General features: G+C 58.8%; 1 protein-coding gene across 2 annotated transcripts; it reads left to right on the forward strand.

The window, feature by feature from the left end:
* The first annotated feature begins 75 nt into the window (after nt 1-75).
* MDFI (MyoD family inhibitor) lies at nt 76-15,023 on the forward strand. 2 transcript variants are annotated; one of them, XM_068557930.1, is made up of 5 exons: nt 76-152; nt 591-677; nt 7,758-7,940; nt 11,568-11,792; nt 14,356-15,023. In XM_068557930.1, the coding sequence occupies exons 2-5, from the start codon at nt 602-604 to the stop codon at nt 14,610-14,612; spliced, it is 741 nt and encodes a 246-aa protein (XP_068414031.1). In that variant the 5' UTR covers nt 76-152; nt 591-601; the 3' UTR covers nt 14,613-15,023. The 2 variants fall into 2 exon arrangements, with proteins under 2 accessions (XP_068414031.1, XP_068414030.1); XM_068557929.1 differs by lacking the exon at nt 76-152 and adding an exon at nt 270-455.
* The last annotated feature ends 3,733 nt before the right edge of the window (nt 15,024-18,756 follow it).

An 18,756-nucleotide genomic window follows, 5' to 3' on the forward strand; every position in this document is an offset into this window, starting at 1 on the left:
CGGGGATCTGGGGAGACTGGGCCCAGCTCCGAGAGCGCGGAGGAAACGCGCGGAGCCGGCTTCCTGTGGGGGCTCCAGCCGCGGCGCCCCGCGGACAGACGTGTCCCGCCCAGGCAGCGCCGAGCCCGGCGCGGGGGAAGGGACGTGGGGGGGTGGGTGCGCCTGGGAAGGCGAGGAGGGGGCGGGGAGAGGGTGGGCCGGGGAGGAGGGGAGGGAAGAGGAGAGGCAAGCAGGGGAGGAGCGAGGGGGCTACAGGGAAAGGAGGCAGAAGGAAGGGGGCCAGCGGCGCGCGCTGGCGCCGAAATGGGAGAAAGGAGCGAGTGAGAGGGGAGGGGCGCGGGGCGAGCGCAGTGGAGCCGAGTTGCCCCTGGGCTGGGGCGCTCGCGGCCGTCACGCATGGCAGGCCCCGCGCAGTGATCCCCGCGGCGCGAGAGAGCGGCGCGCAGCTCGCACGAGTAAGTCGATCGGGGGCCGGGCTGGGAAGGGATAGGCGCAAGGCTGCCGCTGGATCGCCCTCTGCCCGGCCCCCTTTTCCCCTTTCGCGCGCGCGGGGACCTTCCGCCCCGCCCGCTGAGCCCTGTTTCCCGCAGGTCCCGGGCCGATGTCCCAGGTGAGTGGCCAGCGCCCCCCTCACTGCGACGCGCCCCATGGAGCCCCCAGCGCAGCCCCCGACCCAGGTAGGACCGGGGATGGAGAGCTAGACTGGACGAGAGCCGGGTAGGGGGTTGGGGGAGGTGGTCATTCTCCCCCCTCCTCCCTGAGAAGGGGGGAGACGGTTCGGGAAGCTTGAGTGGAGGTGGAGGCGAGGAATCTGGGCATCGGGGACCGGGTCCAAAGAGAGTGGAGGGCTGAGGCGATGGGGGTAGGGCCCGAACGGAGGCGGTGGCCGCGCCAAGTTGGCTCCAACTCTCCCCACTCCCAGCACCAGACACACACACACCGCAGTGTCTGTCTGTCCGTCTGGGATTTGTGTCCCAGCCTTTTCTGCCCAGTGTGTAAATATTTATGGGGGCCTTAGGCGGGGTGGGGGTGTCTGAGTCTTTCTCTCCTTCCCTTCCCCCAACTCAGCCAGAGCCTAGCGCTTCCAGAAAACTTTTGTCCGACAGGACCCGGCCCCTCCCCTCCTTGCCATTCCGTCTCGCTCGTCTTCCTCCCCACCCGGGCCCGGCCAGTCCCCGCCACCCCTACCCTGCAGGGACGCGCGCGCGCGCGCACACGCACGCACACGCACACGCACACACACACACGCTTTATCTCCTTCTCCTCCTCTCTCTCTCCCTCTGTCTCATGCACTCACCCCAATCAAGTGCTCACCACCCGAGTGAAACGCCCCTTCCCTCAACTCAAGGGGTCTGTAACCTCCCAGGGATTCCTGCAGGAGCCTCCCAACCCCGGGAGGGTTTGTGACTCCCTGAGGGGGTCTGAGGAGGGGGTGGAGGGGAGTCCTGGGGCTGTGGCTCTCAGTCCAGCCCCTCACCATACACATGTGAGCTGAGGCTCACAATGGACCACAGGGACAGGGAGAAGTCAGGAACATCTGGGTTTTGTTGCGGGGGGGGGGGGGGGCTGGAGGGGTGGCATGCAGGAGTACAGGCCCAGATTTCATGCCTTTAATCCTAGCTCTAGGCTAGTCTAATCTTCTGCCTTCCTCTCACCCAGCCCCATTTGCCCTTTCTCCCCTCTTTGAGTCTCTGAATAACGGAGGTCTGGTCCTGGACCTCTGACACTAACTCCTTGCACGGCCTTGGACAAGTTCCTTCCCCTCTCTGGCCTCAGTCTCCATATCCGCCCATGGGAGCTGGTCTGCCCATTTGGAGAGGCCCAGGTCTACCTGGTGTGGATGCTGGCCCTTTGGAGACGCAGGGCTGTGGAGGTGCAGGGTGGGGCTGGGGGTCTCCTAGAGTGAGGACAAGTCGGAGACGTTTGGCCAGGAGCCGGCATGTACGTGAGACTAATGTGTCTGCTGTGCATCCCACCAGCCCTCCGATTCCCCCCCTCTGTGGGGACCCTGGAGTAGGGACTTCTGGGGAATAAACTGCCCCAAGAACTGGGCTCCTGCAGCCTGGAGAGAGAGCTAGGGGCAGAGACCTGGGAAGGCTCTTTCTCTGTCCCTAGCCCCTCCTCTCTTTCTCGGCCTCCTGCTTCTCTCCCACTCTCCCATTCTTCCCCTGCTTATCCATTTTCTCTGCTCTCGCCTCCACTCCTTCCTTCCAAGATCCTCGCCCCTGTCTGACCCATTTCGAGCCCCAGTAGGGAAAGGAGGGGCTGAATGTGCTCGGGGCAAGGGCAAGGGCCAGGGTGGGCCACTGGGAGGGTTAAGCCCTGGGCTGTAACTTGAGGCCCCCCAGTGCCCCAGCGAGCCCCCTCCCCAGCCTGGGCTGGGCCAGACAATGTGGCTTTCATAACACAGAGGCCTGGCTCTGCTGCCTTGGGAGAATGAGCCTGCTGCCCAGGAAGCCCAAACCGCAGGAGACCCAGCCAAAACCCCACGGACGCCTAAATCGGAGACCAGAATCCCCCACGCTCCCTGCTGAGTGCTGACAGAACAGCAAGGCCATGGCCCTGCTGGCAAGATAGCCAGGGAGCAAGTCAGCCCCTCCCTCAGCCACGCAAGATGCAGACAGGGGTGCAAGGGGACCCAGGGCAGCTCTGGTCGGGGAAGGTGGCCAAGCCCGCACACCCTTGGCTCCCCCAGTGGCCTCTTCCCCATCCAGCCCTGAGAGCCCCAGGAGCCTGGCTCCCTAACCCACAGATTTCTGTCCAGCACTGTGGCGTCACATTCCTGCTCTTGGTTCTAAATTGAATTTCCTGGGGAACTGGAGCCTTCAGACCTAAAATAAAACCAACTGGACCCAGCCTAACTGGCCATCTCAGGCCCTCACAAGTCCTCAGCCTGGTGACCTGAGCCTGTGACCTGTGTGTCACAAGTGTGTATCAAGTGAGTCCACATTCTTGCCTTCTTGGTGCCAGGTGCCAACCCTAATTCTCACCTTCTCGTTCTCTCTCCTCCTGACCTGGGGCTCCAGGCTCCAGAACTCAATCCTCAGCAACAGACGTTTGCTAAGTGCTTACTGGGGGTGCAGAGACAGACTGGGGCTGCAGCCTGATTGAGGACCCGCACTTCACTCCCTAGTTACAGTTTACAGCAGGGAACCCTGGACGCTGAGTTCTCAGTAAGTGGCCACTCCGAGGAGAGACTATTGGCTCGAGGGTCAGGGAAGGCTTTCTGGAGGAAGAGGTGAAACTCCAGCTGGGTCATGAAGGATGAGTTGGATCTGGGGAGAGGGGAGAGGTAGGACATTCTGATCAAGGGGAACAATATAAGCTTGGATGGATTGGGCAGAAGGCCCTGTGGTGGCCTGGGGCCATGGAGAGGTCGGCCAGCCTGGAACATAGGATCCTTGTCCATTGAGTAGGCTGAAGATATAGACCGAGGCCTTGAATACCAGGCCAAGGAGAGATTGGAACGTGGGGCTTTGGTCACTACTCTCTGAGCAGATCAGATCCTGGCCCTCTCTCTGCAGAGATGGTCGGAGCTCCGAAGGGGAAAACTGGGTCCACTGTCCACGAAGACAATGGAGAGGGCTCAGCTGGAGGGACCAGGCACCGGAGCTTGGGGACAAGGGCCCTGTGGACACCTTCCAGGCTTGGAATGAACCCTTCCCACCTGGAAGACGTCCCCCGAACTCCTTCTCCATCCAGGAACAGCAGGCAGAGGGAGCACACAGGGTCTGGCTGAAGTTTGAGTCTCTCTGCTTCGCTCTCGGGCTTATGGATTTAAACGTGACTTTTCCACCCTCTTCTGGGGCTGTCTTTCCAGAACTCAGGGCATTGACCTGAACCTTATCCCATGTTAGGGATGAGAATATGTCGAGGCACAGGGGCTCTTGCCTTTCTGTGTTTCCCCCTTGGAGATGGGGACTCTTGAGAGAAGTGCGGGGCTGGGGCTTCTGCTCAGGGACGCCACCAGCATGGCTGGCCCGCTGTGCACATTATTATTTTTTTTAAGTTTATTTATTTATTTATTTTTGGCTGCACCGTGCTGCGTGCAGGATCTTAGTTCCCCTATCAGGGATCGAACCCGTGCCCCCTGCAGTGGAAGCGCGGAGTCCTAACCACTGGACCGCCAGGGAATTACCCCCTGTGCACATTAGAAAAAGGTGGCTCTGGTGGGGCCCCAGCCAGGGACTCCAGCCCCACCCCGACCCGGGGCAGATGCCTTCACACACAACTTGAGCTTCTTGTCCACACGGTGGCCCTTGTCCTTTGCTGGCCTCCCATCCTCCGGGACTTTCTCCTCAGAGATGTTCTCCCCTCTGTGGCTGGGCAGGGGTCTCCTGGTCGCAAGAAGGAAAACTGGGCTCTTTCCGTCTTTTGATTGTTGAGCACATGGGCCCCGCCTCTTGTCTGGTTTTTCGGCTCCACGTGCTTGCAGGGAGAGCTGTTTCTTCTCCAGCATCTTGGCGTCGGGGCCCCTGGGCAGCGTGTCACCCGCAGACCAGGCCCTCCTGCCACGTCTTGTTCATTCTCTGCCTGCTCCCACGTCTCTGGGCCCTCGGCACAGTTTCCTCTTCTGCCCTCAGCGCTGCTCCCCCAGTGTCTGCTGGGTCCCCTCCGCAGCCCTCCCGGCTCCAGGAGGTCTGTCCCTCAGTGTTTCCAGGTCAAGATGACTGGACTGGATTTACTTTCCCCCCTGGTTTCCTTCCAAGGTCTGGTGCTCACCCCAGAATGGCAGGTTTCCTGCAGGAGGGGCCTCCTCGGGACTTTGTCTGTGCTCTCTGTAATTTCCTGTTCCCACCAGATTAAAGGTCACCAGCCCTGTAGGTGACTTAGGAGACACTGCCCAGAGAGTGGCAGGTGACATAGGGGTAGGAGGGCCCAGGTGAGGACCAGTCTCCTAACTCCTCTTCCTCTCCTTCCTCCCTCTTCAACCCTGGGGGCCAAGAGAGCTGCAATCCTGGTTCCTTCCACTGCAGGACTGACAGTGTCACCTCTGTGTGCCCTGGTGACCTCAGGAGAAAGCCTGGGAAGTGACCACAAGGCCCACCGTGCCCCAGTTATCATTCTAGTCTCCCCTCGTTCATGCTATAGCTGTTCACACTGGGGTCTTGGCTTCTGCTGCTGTTCTCGAAAGGTCCTTTTCCCCTTCTTTGCTGACTGATTGATTATTTAAGACCCAGTGTAGCCATTGCCTTCTCCAAGAAGCCTCCTAGACACACACAAACACACACACACCCCCCTGGGATAAGTGCCCACCTTCTGTGCTTCCACAGTTCTTAGATGCCCCTGCTGTAACTCTTGCCCTTCGGTGTATGTGACTGTCACCCACCCCCACCCCGACAGAGAACTCCTGGGGGAGTGACCAGGTCTTTCTCATTTTGGTCCACCCAGTGCTTGACGTATTGGGAGGTGCGTCGTAGCTGTTACACCAAACAGCACAGGAAGGAAGGAGGAAAGGAAGGAAGGGAGAGGAGGGAGGGCAGGCAGGGGGATGGGCAGATGGAAGGGTATGTGAGTGGCCCCCTGAATACCAGGCACTGCTGAGTGTTTCATTTACTCTTTGAAACCCTGAGGGACAAGCATGGTGAGCCCCCTTTCACACAAGGTGACCCAATTCCTGGTAACTCGCCCAAGCTGGTATCTGGTAAAAACCAGGGCTTGGGTCTTCCAGCTCCTGGCTCAGGCCTCTGTCATTACACCACCTGGGAGAGTCAGCACTCCGCTTCAGGGCTTTGGCAAGACGCCTCTGGGGCCAGAGGCTGGAGCTGGGCGGCCCCCTCCCTTCCTGGGAATTAGGACTCAAGCTGTGAGCCTCCCTCTCCATGCCAGGTTGGTCGTGACCCTCCACCGTCCTGTCCCGTCTGTGCTGCTGTAGACCAGGCTCTGGGCTGGGAGAGGTGCCATGGAGCCGGCGGCCTGGATCCCCCTTGGGGGTTGTCTCTGCTTCCCTGCTTCCCCTCGTGCGAGCCCTGCGATCCTCCCAAAGCCATTTGACCTCTCATTAACGCAGAGAGCTCTCAGTAGGCCCAAGGAATGGATGGGGCTGGAGGGACCTGCCCCCTGCCTCCCTGGGCACCAGGAGGGGTTCCCAGCACAGAACTGCCACCTTTCAGGAGTGGTGGGAGCCCCAGCCCTCCCTGCTCCCTGTCCCAGCTCCCAGCTCCAGGCAGGGTTAATGGTTTCCCTAGGCAGGTGGGAGCATGCCGGCTGCTCTCTGTACGACCCACGTGGGGTCCCTGGGGCCTCGGTCCCCCTGGCCGTGGGAGACCAGGGTCTTTGGAACAAGGATTGTCCCCTCCCCTCAGGATGCTCCCATCCCCCAGACCTACATGCCCAACCTGAATTGATCCCTCTAAAGATCTCCTTCCCTACCCCTCCACCCCTGTTTGGAGACAGCTCAGGGAAGGAACCCCTGTGTAAGGCCCTCTGTGCTCTGTGATTGGTTCCGTTACTGTTTCCAAGACTAGTTTTTGTCTCTCTCTGTCCCTGTGGGTGTGTCTCGTGATTTCTGTGTGTGGTGTGTTCGGGTGGGCGCTGACCTCTTACTCTCTGGGTTTCATCACCCTTTCTCTTCATCTTTCTCTGTGGCTCCCTGTGTCACTCTCCTCTCCCTGAGCCCTTTGGTCTCTGTGTCTCTCTGAGTCTCTCGTTTCTGTCTCCCCTGCTCCCAGTGCGGCTTGGGGGAGGGGCACCCTCTTGAGGCCCCTGTCATTCCCACTGCACGACCTGGGGGCTGATGGGAGGCCCAGGCTGCACCCTGCCCTTGCCCAGCCTGGCCCCTGGCCCCATGACCCTGGGCTTCACCCTTCCTGTCCACCCTCAGGCCTTCCCACGCCCGGTCACCTTTCTGCCACCCTGCCCCACCTCTCAGCCCCCAGAACTTTCCTCCCCTGGGCCCAGGAGGCCCTAGTCCTGCTGCCTCAGGAACTGTAGGTGGCTCCATTTCTGCCTTCCGCCCACCCTGCACAGAGGGGCCGAGCCACTCACTGTAATTACATGTGGCTGCCATACGCCTCTTCCAGCACTCTTGGGCCGTCTCCCCGTCTCTCTTCCTGCCTGGAGCCCCTCCGCCTCACCCCCCAGGCTCCGCCTCACCACCCAGGGTTCTCTGACTCTTTCTCTTGCTGTCATCCTCTTTCTCAGCCCCAGTTGCTCACTGTCCGTCTCCCTCTTGCTCTGTCTGTATCCCACTCCCTCTCCATCGCCTCTGCCTCTGACCTCATCTTTATCTTTCTCTCCATCGCTGACTTTCGCTCAATTGCTGAGTCTCCTGCCTTTCCCGGGCTGTCTGTCACTGGGCGTCTGGGGCGCCCTCCTCCGTGCCCAGTCTCCCACTTTCTGATGCACTGTCTGTCTTTGCTTCTACCTTTCACTGTGCCTTTGATTCTTTCTCTCTCCATGTCACTCTGGATGCCTGTCCCTGTCTCCCCATCGCTGCCTGTCTCTTCTCTCCTGTGCTGTGTTTCTGCCTCCCCCCACTTCCCTTATACCATGCATCTCGGGCCCCTCTCCCTGACGGTGCGCACACACACACACACACGTGCACATGTACACACCCTTGCTCGTTCATGGGCTGTGGTTTGGGAACTTTCTATTCTAGAGTCTGGCACTGTTGCCAGATAGGGTAAGGGCTGGGTAACTGGTACAGAGACCAAGAATGAGGGCTCACGGCATTCTGGGCTGTGGGAAGGGGACCAGGGCTGGGCAAACAGGAGGACACCAGGAAAATGTCCTTTGGTCGTCTGCTTTTTCCCTAGCCCAGACACTATCCCTCCTGCCTGGGCTGGAGGTAGTGACAGGATCCACTCAACCTGTGGAGGCAGCGCTAGAGGAGGGCTCCCTGGAGGAGGCGGCACCCTCCATGCCCCAAAGCAATGGCCTTGGGGCCTCCCAGGCCCTGGACAGCACTGACCTCGACTTCCCCACAGAAGCTGTGACACGTGAGTCCTAGGGGTCAGGGGATTGGGGTGACAACATGTAGGGGTTGCTCTAGAGAATCCAATGCAGATGGGCTGGCAGAAATGCCGTGGGTGCCTGTGGGAGCCTAGCGGTGGGCCAGGACCTTGAGGTGTGGGCAGTGGAAAGGTGTAGGACATTGCCCTTTCTGTCTAGGAAGAAGACCTCCACATACAAAATGATTCGGATAAAATTAGTTCAAAATGAGTGTGGACAGGCTCCAGGCAATGTGGTTCAGGACAAGAGAGCATGAGGCCAGGGGCAGGGAGCCGGAGCCTGAGGCAGCCCAGCCTTCAGGGTGTCAAGAGCAAACCGGCAGGAGAGACACCCGCAGTTGCTCTCTGTAGAAAGGAGCAAAACTCAGCTCTATTCCCAGGTTTAGCTCAGTGTCTCCAAGGAGGTCCTGGAGGGGGAGAATTCGCCACTGTCACCCTCAGAAGCAGGGGAAGGGACAGCCAGAATCATTTTGTAATTACCAGTAAGATCCGCAAAATCTACAGACACATTGGCACTTTCCAACTTTCTTTCCCTGCATGATCTCACGCGCTCTCCACATTGGCCTGTATTGAGGCAGCAGGATAGCGCTTGCCAAGCCCATTTTACAGATGAGGAAACTGAGGCAAGGAGACCCACTCTCCCTGGACACAGACTGGGGAGCTCAGGTCTCCTGGCCCAGTGCTCTTTCCTATGCCTGCCTGCCCAGCTGGCATGGCCGAGCGTGGAGCCGCCTTCAGCCAGGGCATCTGGGGTCAGCTGGGCTCCCTGGAAGTCAGGGTTACTAAATCCTGCTAGTGCACTGCCCTCCAGACACACCCACCAGCAGAACTGAGAGAAAGAGCTGAATGCCGTGGTCACGGAGGAGGGGGCCTGGATGGGAGTTGGACAGACACCCCTGTGTCTGTGGGGCCCTGAGTGTTTGCTCTGTGACTCAGCCACCACGACCACCGCCACGGCCGTGGCCACAGGCGAGCTCTGTGTCTGCCCCAACCTCCTGGGCCCTTAGCTCACCACACGCCCCCGCCCTCTGGTCACTGTGCCCATGTTTAGGCAGCAGGGCAGGGGGCACCGAAGCTGGCCAAGGACTCAGCCCAGTCACCCACCATGGGGCCAGGCAGTGGGGGCAGGATGATTCAGGCCTGGCCACTTCCCCTGGCCTTACCCCTGTTTACCCAGATGCAGGCACCAGCCACTGCTCAGGGCCAGAGGCTCCCAGCACGGTCCTCCCCAGAGCCCTGTCTCCCATCATCTCCTGACTCCCCAGCTTGCCCTCAGCTCCTTTCTCCCAATCTCCATCCCCTCCCCACTCCACTTCCTAGCTGTGGAACCTCTGGCAAGTTTTACCCTTTCTGGGCCTCAGTTTTTTCATTTGGAAAATGGGCTAGTAATAGTACATCTGTTTGATGCTTAAGGAAGTTACTACTGGGAATTGCTGGTGGTCCAGTGGTTAGGACCCAGCACTTTCACTGCCATTGCCCAGGTTCAATCCCTGGTCAGGGAACTAAGATCCCGCAAGCCACTCGGTGTGGCCAAAAAAAAAAAAGCACGTAAGGAAGTAGTTACTACACTTAGAGCTCTTAACACTGTGTGTCTGGCACCTAGTCACAGCTCAAACCATGTCAGCTACTAGTTATAAGAGTAGTGATGGTTGTGATAGTAGCAGCTTATTCCTCGGTCCCTTGCCTCCCAACCTCTGCCCCGCTCCTTGCCTCTCTGCTCTCGGAGTCCCAGCTTTTAGCCTCCAAGCTGGTCCCACCTCTGACCCTTCGCTGTGTGACCTTGGACAAGTTACTGTACTTCCCTGGGACTCGATTTCCTCATCTGTAAAAGGAGGATACTGCCCTATAGAGATACTGAGAACAATTCGCATGCCAAGTGCTCCGAACAGTGCCCGGCATGCAGTGAGTGCCCAGCAATGTGCTCCCACCATTACTTAAAGGCCCAGCCCCCTCAGTTAGGGGAAGCGCTGAGGCCCCCTTCCGCTCTCCTCAGCCTCCAGCTCCCGCCCCAGACACCCCCTCCTGCCACAATCCAAACCCAGAGACCTGGCCCGGAGGGAGCTGGGGATCTAGACCCCAGGGCCTGAGAGATGGAAGTGCCCCACATTCACATTTACTGAGGGTCCTCAGGGCCAGAGGGTCCCGCGCAGGAGTCAGGGACCCTGAGCAGAGAGATCCTCGAACTCTTGTGACCCCTTCTCAGACTTCTCCCCCCCCACACACCCCTGCCCTCATCTCTTGAGACACACACACACACACGCACACACACCCCTGCCTCATCTCTTGAGAGACACACACACACACACACACCTGCCCTCAGCTCTTGAGACACGCACACACACACACACCCCTGCCTCATCTCTTGAGAGACACACACACACACACACCCCTGCCCTCATCTCTTGCAACACACACACACACACACCCCTGCCCTCATCTCTTGCAACACACACACACACACACACACACCCCTGCCCTCATCTCTTGAGACACACACACACACACACCCCTGCCCTCATCTCTTGAGACACACACACACACACACACCCCTCTGCCCTCATCTCTTGAGACACACACACACACACACACCTGCCCTCATCTCTTGAGACACACACACACCCCTCTGCCCTCATCTCTTGAGACACACACACACACCCCTCTGCCCTCATCTCTTGAGACACACACACACACACACACACACCTGCCCTCATCTCTTGAGACACACACACACACACACACACACACCTGCCCTCATCTCTTGAGACACACACACACACACACCCCTGCCCTCATCTCTTGAGAACAGAACCATGCCATCCAGGTGGGCAAACCTGAGGGAAGGAACGGGGTGTTTGGGGGGATCTCCAGGGCCAGCCTCCCCACACCCCACTGATAAAGCTGTTTTGGTTCCTCAGCCTGGGATGGGGACCCAGGGTTCCCAGCTTCTGGGGTCTCCCTGCTTGGCCTCCCTCTTCCCTTCTCCCCCTCCTCAGACCCAAGGGGCCCCTCAGCAAGCCCCTTCTGCAGCTGCCCCACAGAGGCCGGATGGGGCGGGGAGCTGAAGGCGGAAGGAGCAGGAGATAGGGGGCTGCTCTGAGGAGCCCCTGGATTCCAGGGCCAGGGCATTCATCTCCAAACAGATGTTTCCAATCAATCACCCGGCACACACGAAGGGCAAAAGCAGCAGGGGGCTTGGCAGGGGCCGAGGTGACAGTTAACTGCTTCCCTGCTGTCCCTCCACCCCCAACTGCCACCACTCTCACCAAAATCCCAGGACCCCAAGAGCAGGAGAGTGGATTTCACGTGGGGTAAGAAGGTGGGGTCCAGGGCCCTGAACCTCTCCCTTTGCCTTGCACCTCTGTCTTTTCTAGAATGAGCACGGACCTGGGAGTCAGGATCCAGGCTCGACTCTGTGGCTGTTTCATGATGTGCCACTGGGCAAATCAGTTTCCCTGGGCCTCAGTTTCCCCATCTGCAAAATACAGATCAGCTAGATGACCTGTGGTGTATCTAGGAACAAAGCAGGCAAGATTCAAGCAGAGCCCCGGGAGGCTGTGCAGGGACCCACTCCCCAGCTCCCACCTCCCCCATTGCCCTTTCTCATCATCTTCCTAGGCCAGCCTCAGGGGAACCCCTTGGGCTGCATCCCACTAGTGGCGAATGGCTCTGGCCACCCCTCGGAGCTGGGCGGCGCCAGGCGGACGGGGAACGGTGCCCTGGGTGGCCCCAAGGCCCACCGGAAGTTGCAGACACACCCATCTCTAGCCAGCCCAGGCAGCAAGAAAAGCAAGGGCAGCACCAAGTCTGCTGCCTCCCAGATCCCTCTCCAGGCACAGGAAGGTAAGCACCCCATCTCGCCTCCCTCTGGGAGAAGCCTCCAAAGCTGGCTTCCTCGAAGTCTGACGCAGGGGCCAGCGGCAACATCTTTACAAGGTTGCTGGTTAGAAGTGCAGCATCTCAGCCCCACGCCAGGTCCTCCAGATCTGAACCTCTGGGTGGGGCCCGGGAGTCTGGGTTTTAACAAGCCCTCCAGGGAGTCTGATGCAAGACTCTTAAATCAGAGAACCTTGCAGAGGACACATGTTGGGTAAGGTAAGGCACGTGTGAGTTCTCAAGGCCAACCCCTTCTCATCCCTACTCTCCCAGAGTTGCTCTAACAAGATGTGGAGCCATCTGGGCCCGTCCAGCTTAAGCCACGTCATTTCTGGAAACGGAAATTTTCCTTGAGGAATGGACCATCTGTTCAGTGAGAGCACAGCACCTAGCGTAATAAAATGATGCACCATCAGATGCTTAATTGGGGGCGGAATGGGGGCTGCAAGGTGCAGTGGGAGGTCAGAGCACCCAGATATACCAGCCATTGTTCCTGTCACACAGAGGTCCTCTGAGGGACCAACCTGGGCAGCCACGTCCCCCGTCCCACCAGGCATCGGTTCAGCTTGGGTGACGGCTACCTGTAGCCCAGTGATGTTTGACCTTCACCCCAGAACTTTTAAGTAATTTTTCTCCATGCTGGGGGACTCTGGCTGGTCCTCTGCAAACAGGATTCAGCGTACACATTTGCACACAATGTGTTCATAACTTTCACCCGCCAGAGCAGATTCTGCCCAACAGGCTTGTTTATGAAGGGGGTATTCATGCATCTGAAGTGAACTGGGCATCTGCTGTGAGCCAGGCACTGTGCTGTGTCCTGGGTACCCAGGCCATGGCCTCATAAAGCTCTCATCAGAGAGACACAAACAGGTAATCACTCTGTAATGTGATAAAAGATAAATGAAGAGTGATAAAGTGAACACAGGGGGACACCCACACCAGCCCAGAAAGCTGGGGAGGGGAGTCTGGGAAGGCTCTGGAGGTGTCTGAGCAAGCCTTAAAGGACCCATAGGAGGATCTAGCCAGGGTGCATTAGCACAGAGGTGAGAACTGGCTAGTGTGGCTGGATTATGAAGTTCCAGGTGAGGAATGGTGGGAGGTGAGACTCCAAGCAGACCAGGACTCCCGCGGTGGAGGGTACCTAGTAAGCTGCATAGTGGGTCTAGACTTCATCTGGGAGACAATAGGGAGCTTCGAAGGGTTTTAAGCAAGGTGGTGACCTCATCAGATTTGCATCTGAAGAGAACTCCCTTATCCAGTTTGCCGATAGATGGCAGGGGTTCCAGCTGTGCGAGCCCCCATTCCCTGTACACAGGACTGGGTGGGGACGTCAGAGCCTGCATGGTGCTGTGAGACTCCGACAGGACCAGCAACCTTGAGCCAGGGGCCCGCCTGGTCAGGGGAACTGGACACTGCCCATGGCCCGACCCCTGGGAGGGGTGCCAGCCCAGCATCCTGGCAGCACGCCAGCGGTTCAGAACACGGGCTGCCGAGCCAGCACCACAGCGTACCAGCTGGGTGCCCAAGGCAGGATCGTGCGTTAATTCACTTCCTGTGTATTTACTCAGCACCCACAATGTGCCAGGCACCGGTCTAGGGACCGTAACAGACAAAGACGCCGGCCCCTGCGGTGCTTGCCCTTTAGTAGGCGGGGAGGGCTGTGTAAGCCGCGGGAGGTGCTAAGTCCTGGGCGGGGAGGCAGAGCAGGCCCCGGCGAGGGGGTGGGGCTGGGGCCCAGCAGCTCGCAGTATTAAAGAGGGTGTTCGCGGAAGGCCTCCCCGAGAGGGGACATTTGGGCAAAGACGGAGGGGACAGAATGAGCAGAGCATGTATCTGGGGCTGGAGCACTGGGGGGGACGGGGGGCAGTGCCTGCATGACCAGGAAAAGCCAGTGTGGCCACAGCAGAGTGATCTGGGGAGGGGCCGTCGGGGCTACCGTGAGCTCTTGGGCTTTTCCTCCTGGTGAGGCGGAAGCCACTAGAGGGTTCTGAGGGCAGGAGGGGCGGGATCCAACAGAAGTTTTTCAAGGGTCCTTCCGGCTTCCGTGTGCGGAGTAGGTGCGGGCTGGGAGCGGTAGTCAAAGGCAGGGAGTGGGGAGACCAGCGAGGACGCAGTTGCTGTCGCCAGGCAAGAGCTGAGCAGAGTGGTAGGATTCTGGAGAGATTTTGAAGTGACTTCTCTGTGCCTCAGTTTCTTCATCTGTAGAGAGCGGCTAATACAGCCCCTCCTCAAGGAGTTGTTGCAAGTTTAAATGAGTTTAATTCGTGCATAACACTTAGAACAGTGCCTGGAACACGTCATCCCTCGGTGTTCGTTAAATAAATGACCGAGGGTGGTTAAAGCAGGGACTCAGGATCCAGGCTGCCGGGGCTCAGACCCTCACTCCACGTAACTCTCCGTGTCTCGGGGTCACCTGGAAGGTGGGTCCCCATTTCACGGAGCCGGGGGAGGGCTGCACGAGCGTTATGTCTGCACTCAGTGAGCCTGCCGCCCGCGGCTGGTCCCCGGCCCCGGGCCATCTCGCCTGCAGACTGCTGCGTCCACTGCATCCTGTCCTGCCTGTTCTGCGAGTTCCTGACGCTGTGCAACATCGTCCTGGACTGCGCCACGTGCGGCTCCTGCAGCTCCGAGGACTCGTGCCTCTGCTGCTGCTGCTGCGGCTCTGGCGAGTGCGCCGACTGCGACCTGCCCTGCGACCTGGACTGCGGCATCCTGGACGCCTGCTGCGAGTCGGCCGACTGCCTGGAGATCTGCATGGAGTGCTGCGGGCTCTGCTTCTCCTCCTGACCCGCGGCGTCCCAGCTGTCACACGAGGCTGGACCGCCCCCTCCCCCGGGCCTCTCCCACCCTCCCCGGGCCCTCTCGGAACCCCAGCCCGGTGAGAGGGCGGTGCCGGTCCTCCTCCTCGCTGGTTTCCCTGGACAACAGCACCGAAGACCTGGGGGGAGGGGGGACGGTTCCTGGATCAGCTGCCAGGGCTGCAGAACACTGTGAAAGTTGGGGGAGGGGGCCGGGACATGGGGGAAGCTGGGGTGCTGGGGCTGTGCGCTTTTCTACCTCTCACTGCCCCTGTGCCTGCCTCCCCCCTCCCCCGCCCCCAGGCTTAGAGGACAACAAAATGTGAAAAGAGACACCCCACCTGACCTCAGCCAAGCCCCTCCCCAGTCTCCCCTTCTGTGAGGCCTGACCCATACAGTGACCCCAGAGGGCAGGGCTGGGCTTGGGCCCAGGGTGGGGTGGGAGGGGGGAAAGGTATAGATAAGACTGGAAGGGGAGAGGGAGGGAATGGAGGGAAGGTCTGTTCTATTTGTTGCTGTAAATAAAGATATGGGTCCATCTCACATTTCCTCAGGACTCATGAGCGATGGCCATGGACTCTCAAAACCAACACTCTCACAACCCCCCTACAAAGGCCCCAGATGGATGGGGCTTCCCTGGCCTCTGAGGTCCCCTCCCTTGTGTCACGTTCACCCCTGAGGGAGGGAAGGAAGAGGGGTACCCACACCCCACCTTTATTTCCCTCTTCCTGCCAAAGGGACAGAGAAGCCCAGAAAGGGAAGAGTTAACCCTTGGCATAGAATTAATTAACAGCAGATGTGTTCAGGTTTTGATTAATTAATCTCCTGCTGACTCCTGCTTCTCAAAACCATGATGGCTCCAAGGCATAGGGTGACGCCTATGTCAGTGGCAGAGCAGGGCCTGGGGAGGGGACAACCCTGGGCCCCCACACAGCCAGGGCTGCACTGGGAGACAAGTTTGGCCTGAATGGAGGTCACGTGGCCCAGCCTCAGTTGTCCCCCTGATTGCCAGGGGGCCTGAGATAGAAGAAAACTGTCAGGATTGGCAGGAGCCTCAGAGGTCAGGTGTCCAGAGCCCTTGGGTGCAGGAAGGAGGCGCAGACCAGAGCACTGAGGCTGACAGTGGGGAGGGCTGTGTGGACCAAACCCCTCTCCACCCCATCCTGGACCTGGAGGAAGCCAGGAGGGGTCCAGGGTGAGTGAGAGGACAGCTCATGGTTGGACTTGGATTGTCCTGAGGAGAAGACATGGCCCTAGAAGGCCTTGAAAAGTGGAGACCTCATGGGAAACTGGTGGGACGCTGCTTCCAGGAACAAAGGGTGGAGTGGCCCTGACGGATTCTGGAGGGGAGGAGGGAGCTCAGGAAAAGAGCCAGATGAAATCTGAACTGTCTTAAGGAATGCCACACTACGGAACAGCCCATGGCCTTGGGCGTGGGTTGCAGTGTCAGCAGAAGGAGGTGACAAGAGATGGTGAGAAGGACCCCCCCCCCCCCCCGCTCCGCCCCTCCCCTGCAGCCCCTCCCCTCATACACATGTACACAGGCCTCACTTTGCCAACACCAAGGTTTTCCGACTTCTGGGACCACATAGGAAACTCAGGACACAGAGAGGAAGTGACCTCCCCAGGGTCACATAGTCAAGATCAAAGCCAGGAGAGAAGCCCCATTTTCTTGGCCCCCTCAATGTTCGTTTGTCTCAAGGGTTTTTTTGTTGTTGTTTTTTTGTTTTTGCTTAGTTATTGTATGCTCAAAGTACAAAAGGTTCAAAAGTCTCATCAAAAGTGCATACACAAGCATTTACCCATATCATTTTTCTTTTTTTTTTTTTTTTTACAAAATGTCAGAATCCCATGCACGTTGCGCCATTTTTATCACTTGACCATTTATTTTGGGGGCTCTTCCTTATCAGCACTTTGAAGAGCGGCCTGGAGCTTCACGGAGGGATGAGCCACACATGATCCAGTTGCCCAGCTCCTGCTTAATCCCTTCCATTAATTTCTCTGTTATAAACAAGGTTGCATGAGCATGTCCTTTTGCACAAATGAGCTGTATCTGTAGCATATTCCTGAAGGTGGGATCGCTGGGCCTCAGGGTGTGTATGTTTGTGACTCTGACCTCGATGAGGGCATGCCAGTCTGCCCCCATGGCCGCGGGGAGCGTCCACTTCTCTGCTGTGCTTCTTTGTCCACAGGAGGATGGATGATGGTGGGAGGGCTTCCGTTCAGTCCCCGCTCAACCCAGCTTCTCCCCAAGGCTGAGGTTCGCGGGACGTTAGGGAGGACCAGGGCGGGGGGTTCGCCTGACCAACTCAAGGTCTGGTCCAGGTGGGCAGGAAGGCCCCTTCCCGGCCCTCTCCCCTCCGTGGCGGCCGCCGCAGGAAGAGGCACCTCTGAAGTCCAAATAGTGATTTCCTGCAGGACAGTGGCTGAAACCTGAGAGGCTGAGCTCGGTGGGGGTGAGACAGAGGCGGGATTCAGCCACACACACACAAACACACACTCTCCTTACAGCCACATACTCACATACATTCCACAAAGACACACACATACCGCACACACACACACACACCAGACATAGACACACACATGTGCTCACACACTGCACATTTCAGAACCTGCAACACCGCCAGCCCGTTCAGCCTGATCCTTATGTCTGCTATGCGCCCCCCTGCATCCCACGCCTTCTCCACCTTCCCCAGCCCCCGCGTCCTTGCCCAGGTGGCCTCCTCTCTGCTGGGAAGCAGATGGCATTTATCTTAGAGGCCACTGACCCACCAAGCTCTGCCCACATGTCCTTCCAGGGCAAGCCCTCGTTCTGGACCGTTCCCCTCCACACCGTGGCCCTTCTCTGTTGGCTCCCAGTCTCTGCTTTCTGACCAGCTGATCTGAGCCGGGTTCTGCTGTGGGTCCTGGGGAAGAGGCCCTTTCACCCTCTGGGCCTCAGTCTCCTTGTGTGTACAATGGAACAGTGATGAGGCTCTGGAAATCTAATGGCGGCCACAGTATCCAGGGAAGTCGCCTGCTTCTCTGGTTTTCTTTCAACCCTGGAGCAGCAGATCAGCACCCTCCCCTTTGCCCAGGAGACTTCTTGAGGGCCACTCTCCTGCCCTGGGTCGTCTAACTCAAGACAGGCATTACCACATTTGTGGGAAGACAAGGTGGTGAGGCCAGGCTGAGTTGTCCCTGGCCAGGACCGCCCATGACCTCTGGGTGATCTGGTGTGTTTGCCCTGTAACCGAGCAAGCGGCTGAGCCAGGGGCTGGCTTGATGGGGAGGGGTGCTCTGCCCCCCACGCCCCCGCCTCATGAGCCTCCACCAGCTTCTCCCCATTCTTTGGCACATTTAATCCACATTCTCTGTGCTTGTACTCAGAGCTGGGCCAACTCCAACTCGGCTTCGGGCCTAGACACCCCATGTCTCCGGGGCAAGGAGGGGACACCTTGAAGCAGCCCCAAGGCTGGATTGCCTGCAGCCAGCCATGCCCTGGGGCCTTCACCAGCTCCCCGGGCAGAGGAGGCAGTGGTGGGGGACTGAGGGCTGGCCCCCAAGGCTCAGGACAGCTGCTGCAGACACTCCCCGTTGCTGAGCGGGGTCAGCAGAGAGGACAGAGATCACAGCCCTGGCCCCTTGTCACTTGCGTGTTTACGCTCCTTTCCACATTCCGACTGTCCTAGAATGATACGGAGACAGGCATGGGATGGTATCTCCCACAGCCCCAGCCCTCCCCTCCCCCCACCTCCTCCAGTGAAAAGCCCCTCCCAGCCTTCCTTGCCCCACACCTGGTTTTCCTGTCTTTCCCCGACCCTGTAGCGGCCTCTGTACCCCACAATTCCTACCGTCTCTGGGTTACAGCCTCATTCCCTCATGATGCGGACAGGTGTCCAGGGGTGCTCGGAGGCGGGAAAGAGAGGTGTGTTCACGTGCTGTGTCTCAGGCATTTCTCAGTTTTGCCACCTCAGGGGGCCCAGGGAAGGCACTAAGGCCCATCCCTGGACCAGTCACCGTGTCAGGGGACAGAGGGCTCCAATGAGCCAGGCCTTTGTGGCCAGAGACGGTGGGTTACCTGGCTGCCCATCCAGAATCAGGTGGGCACATTTCCCAAAGAAATAGGGGTGCTGTGACAAAAGGGGGGA

The sequence above is a fragment of the Eschrichtius robustus genome, chromosome 12, assembly GCF_028021215.1.
Source record: "Eschrichtius robustus isolate mEscRob2 chromosome 12, mEscRob2.pri, whole genome shotgun sequence".
NCBI lineage: Eukaryota > Metazoa > Chordata > Mammalia > Artiodactyla > Eschrichtiidae > Eschrichtius > Eschrichtius robustus.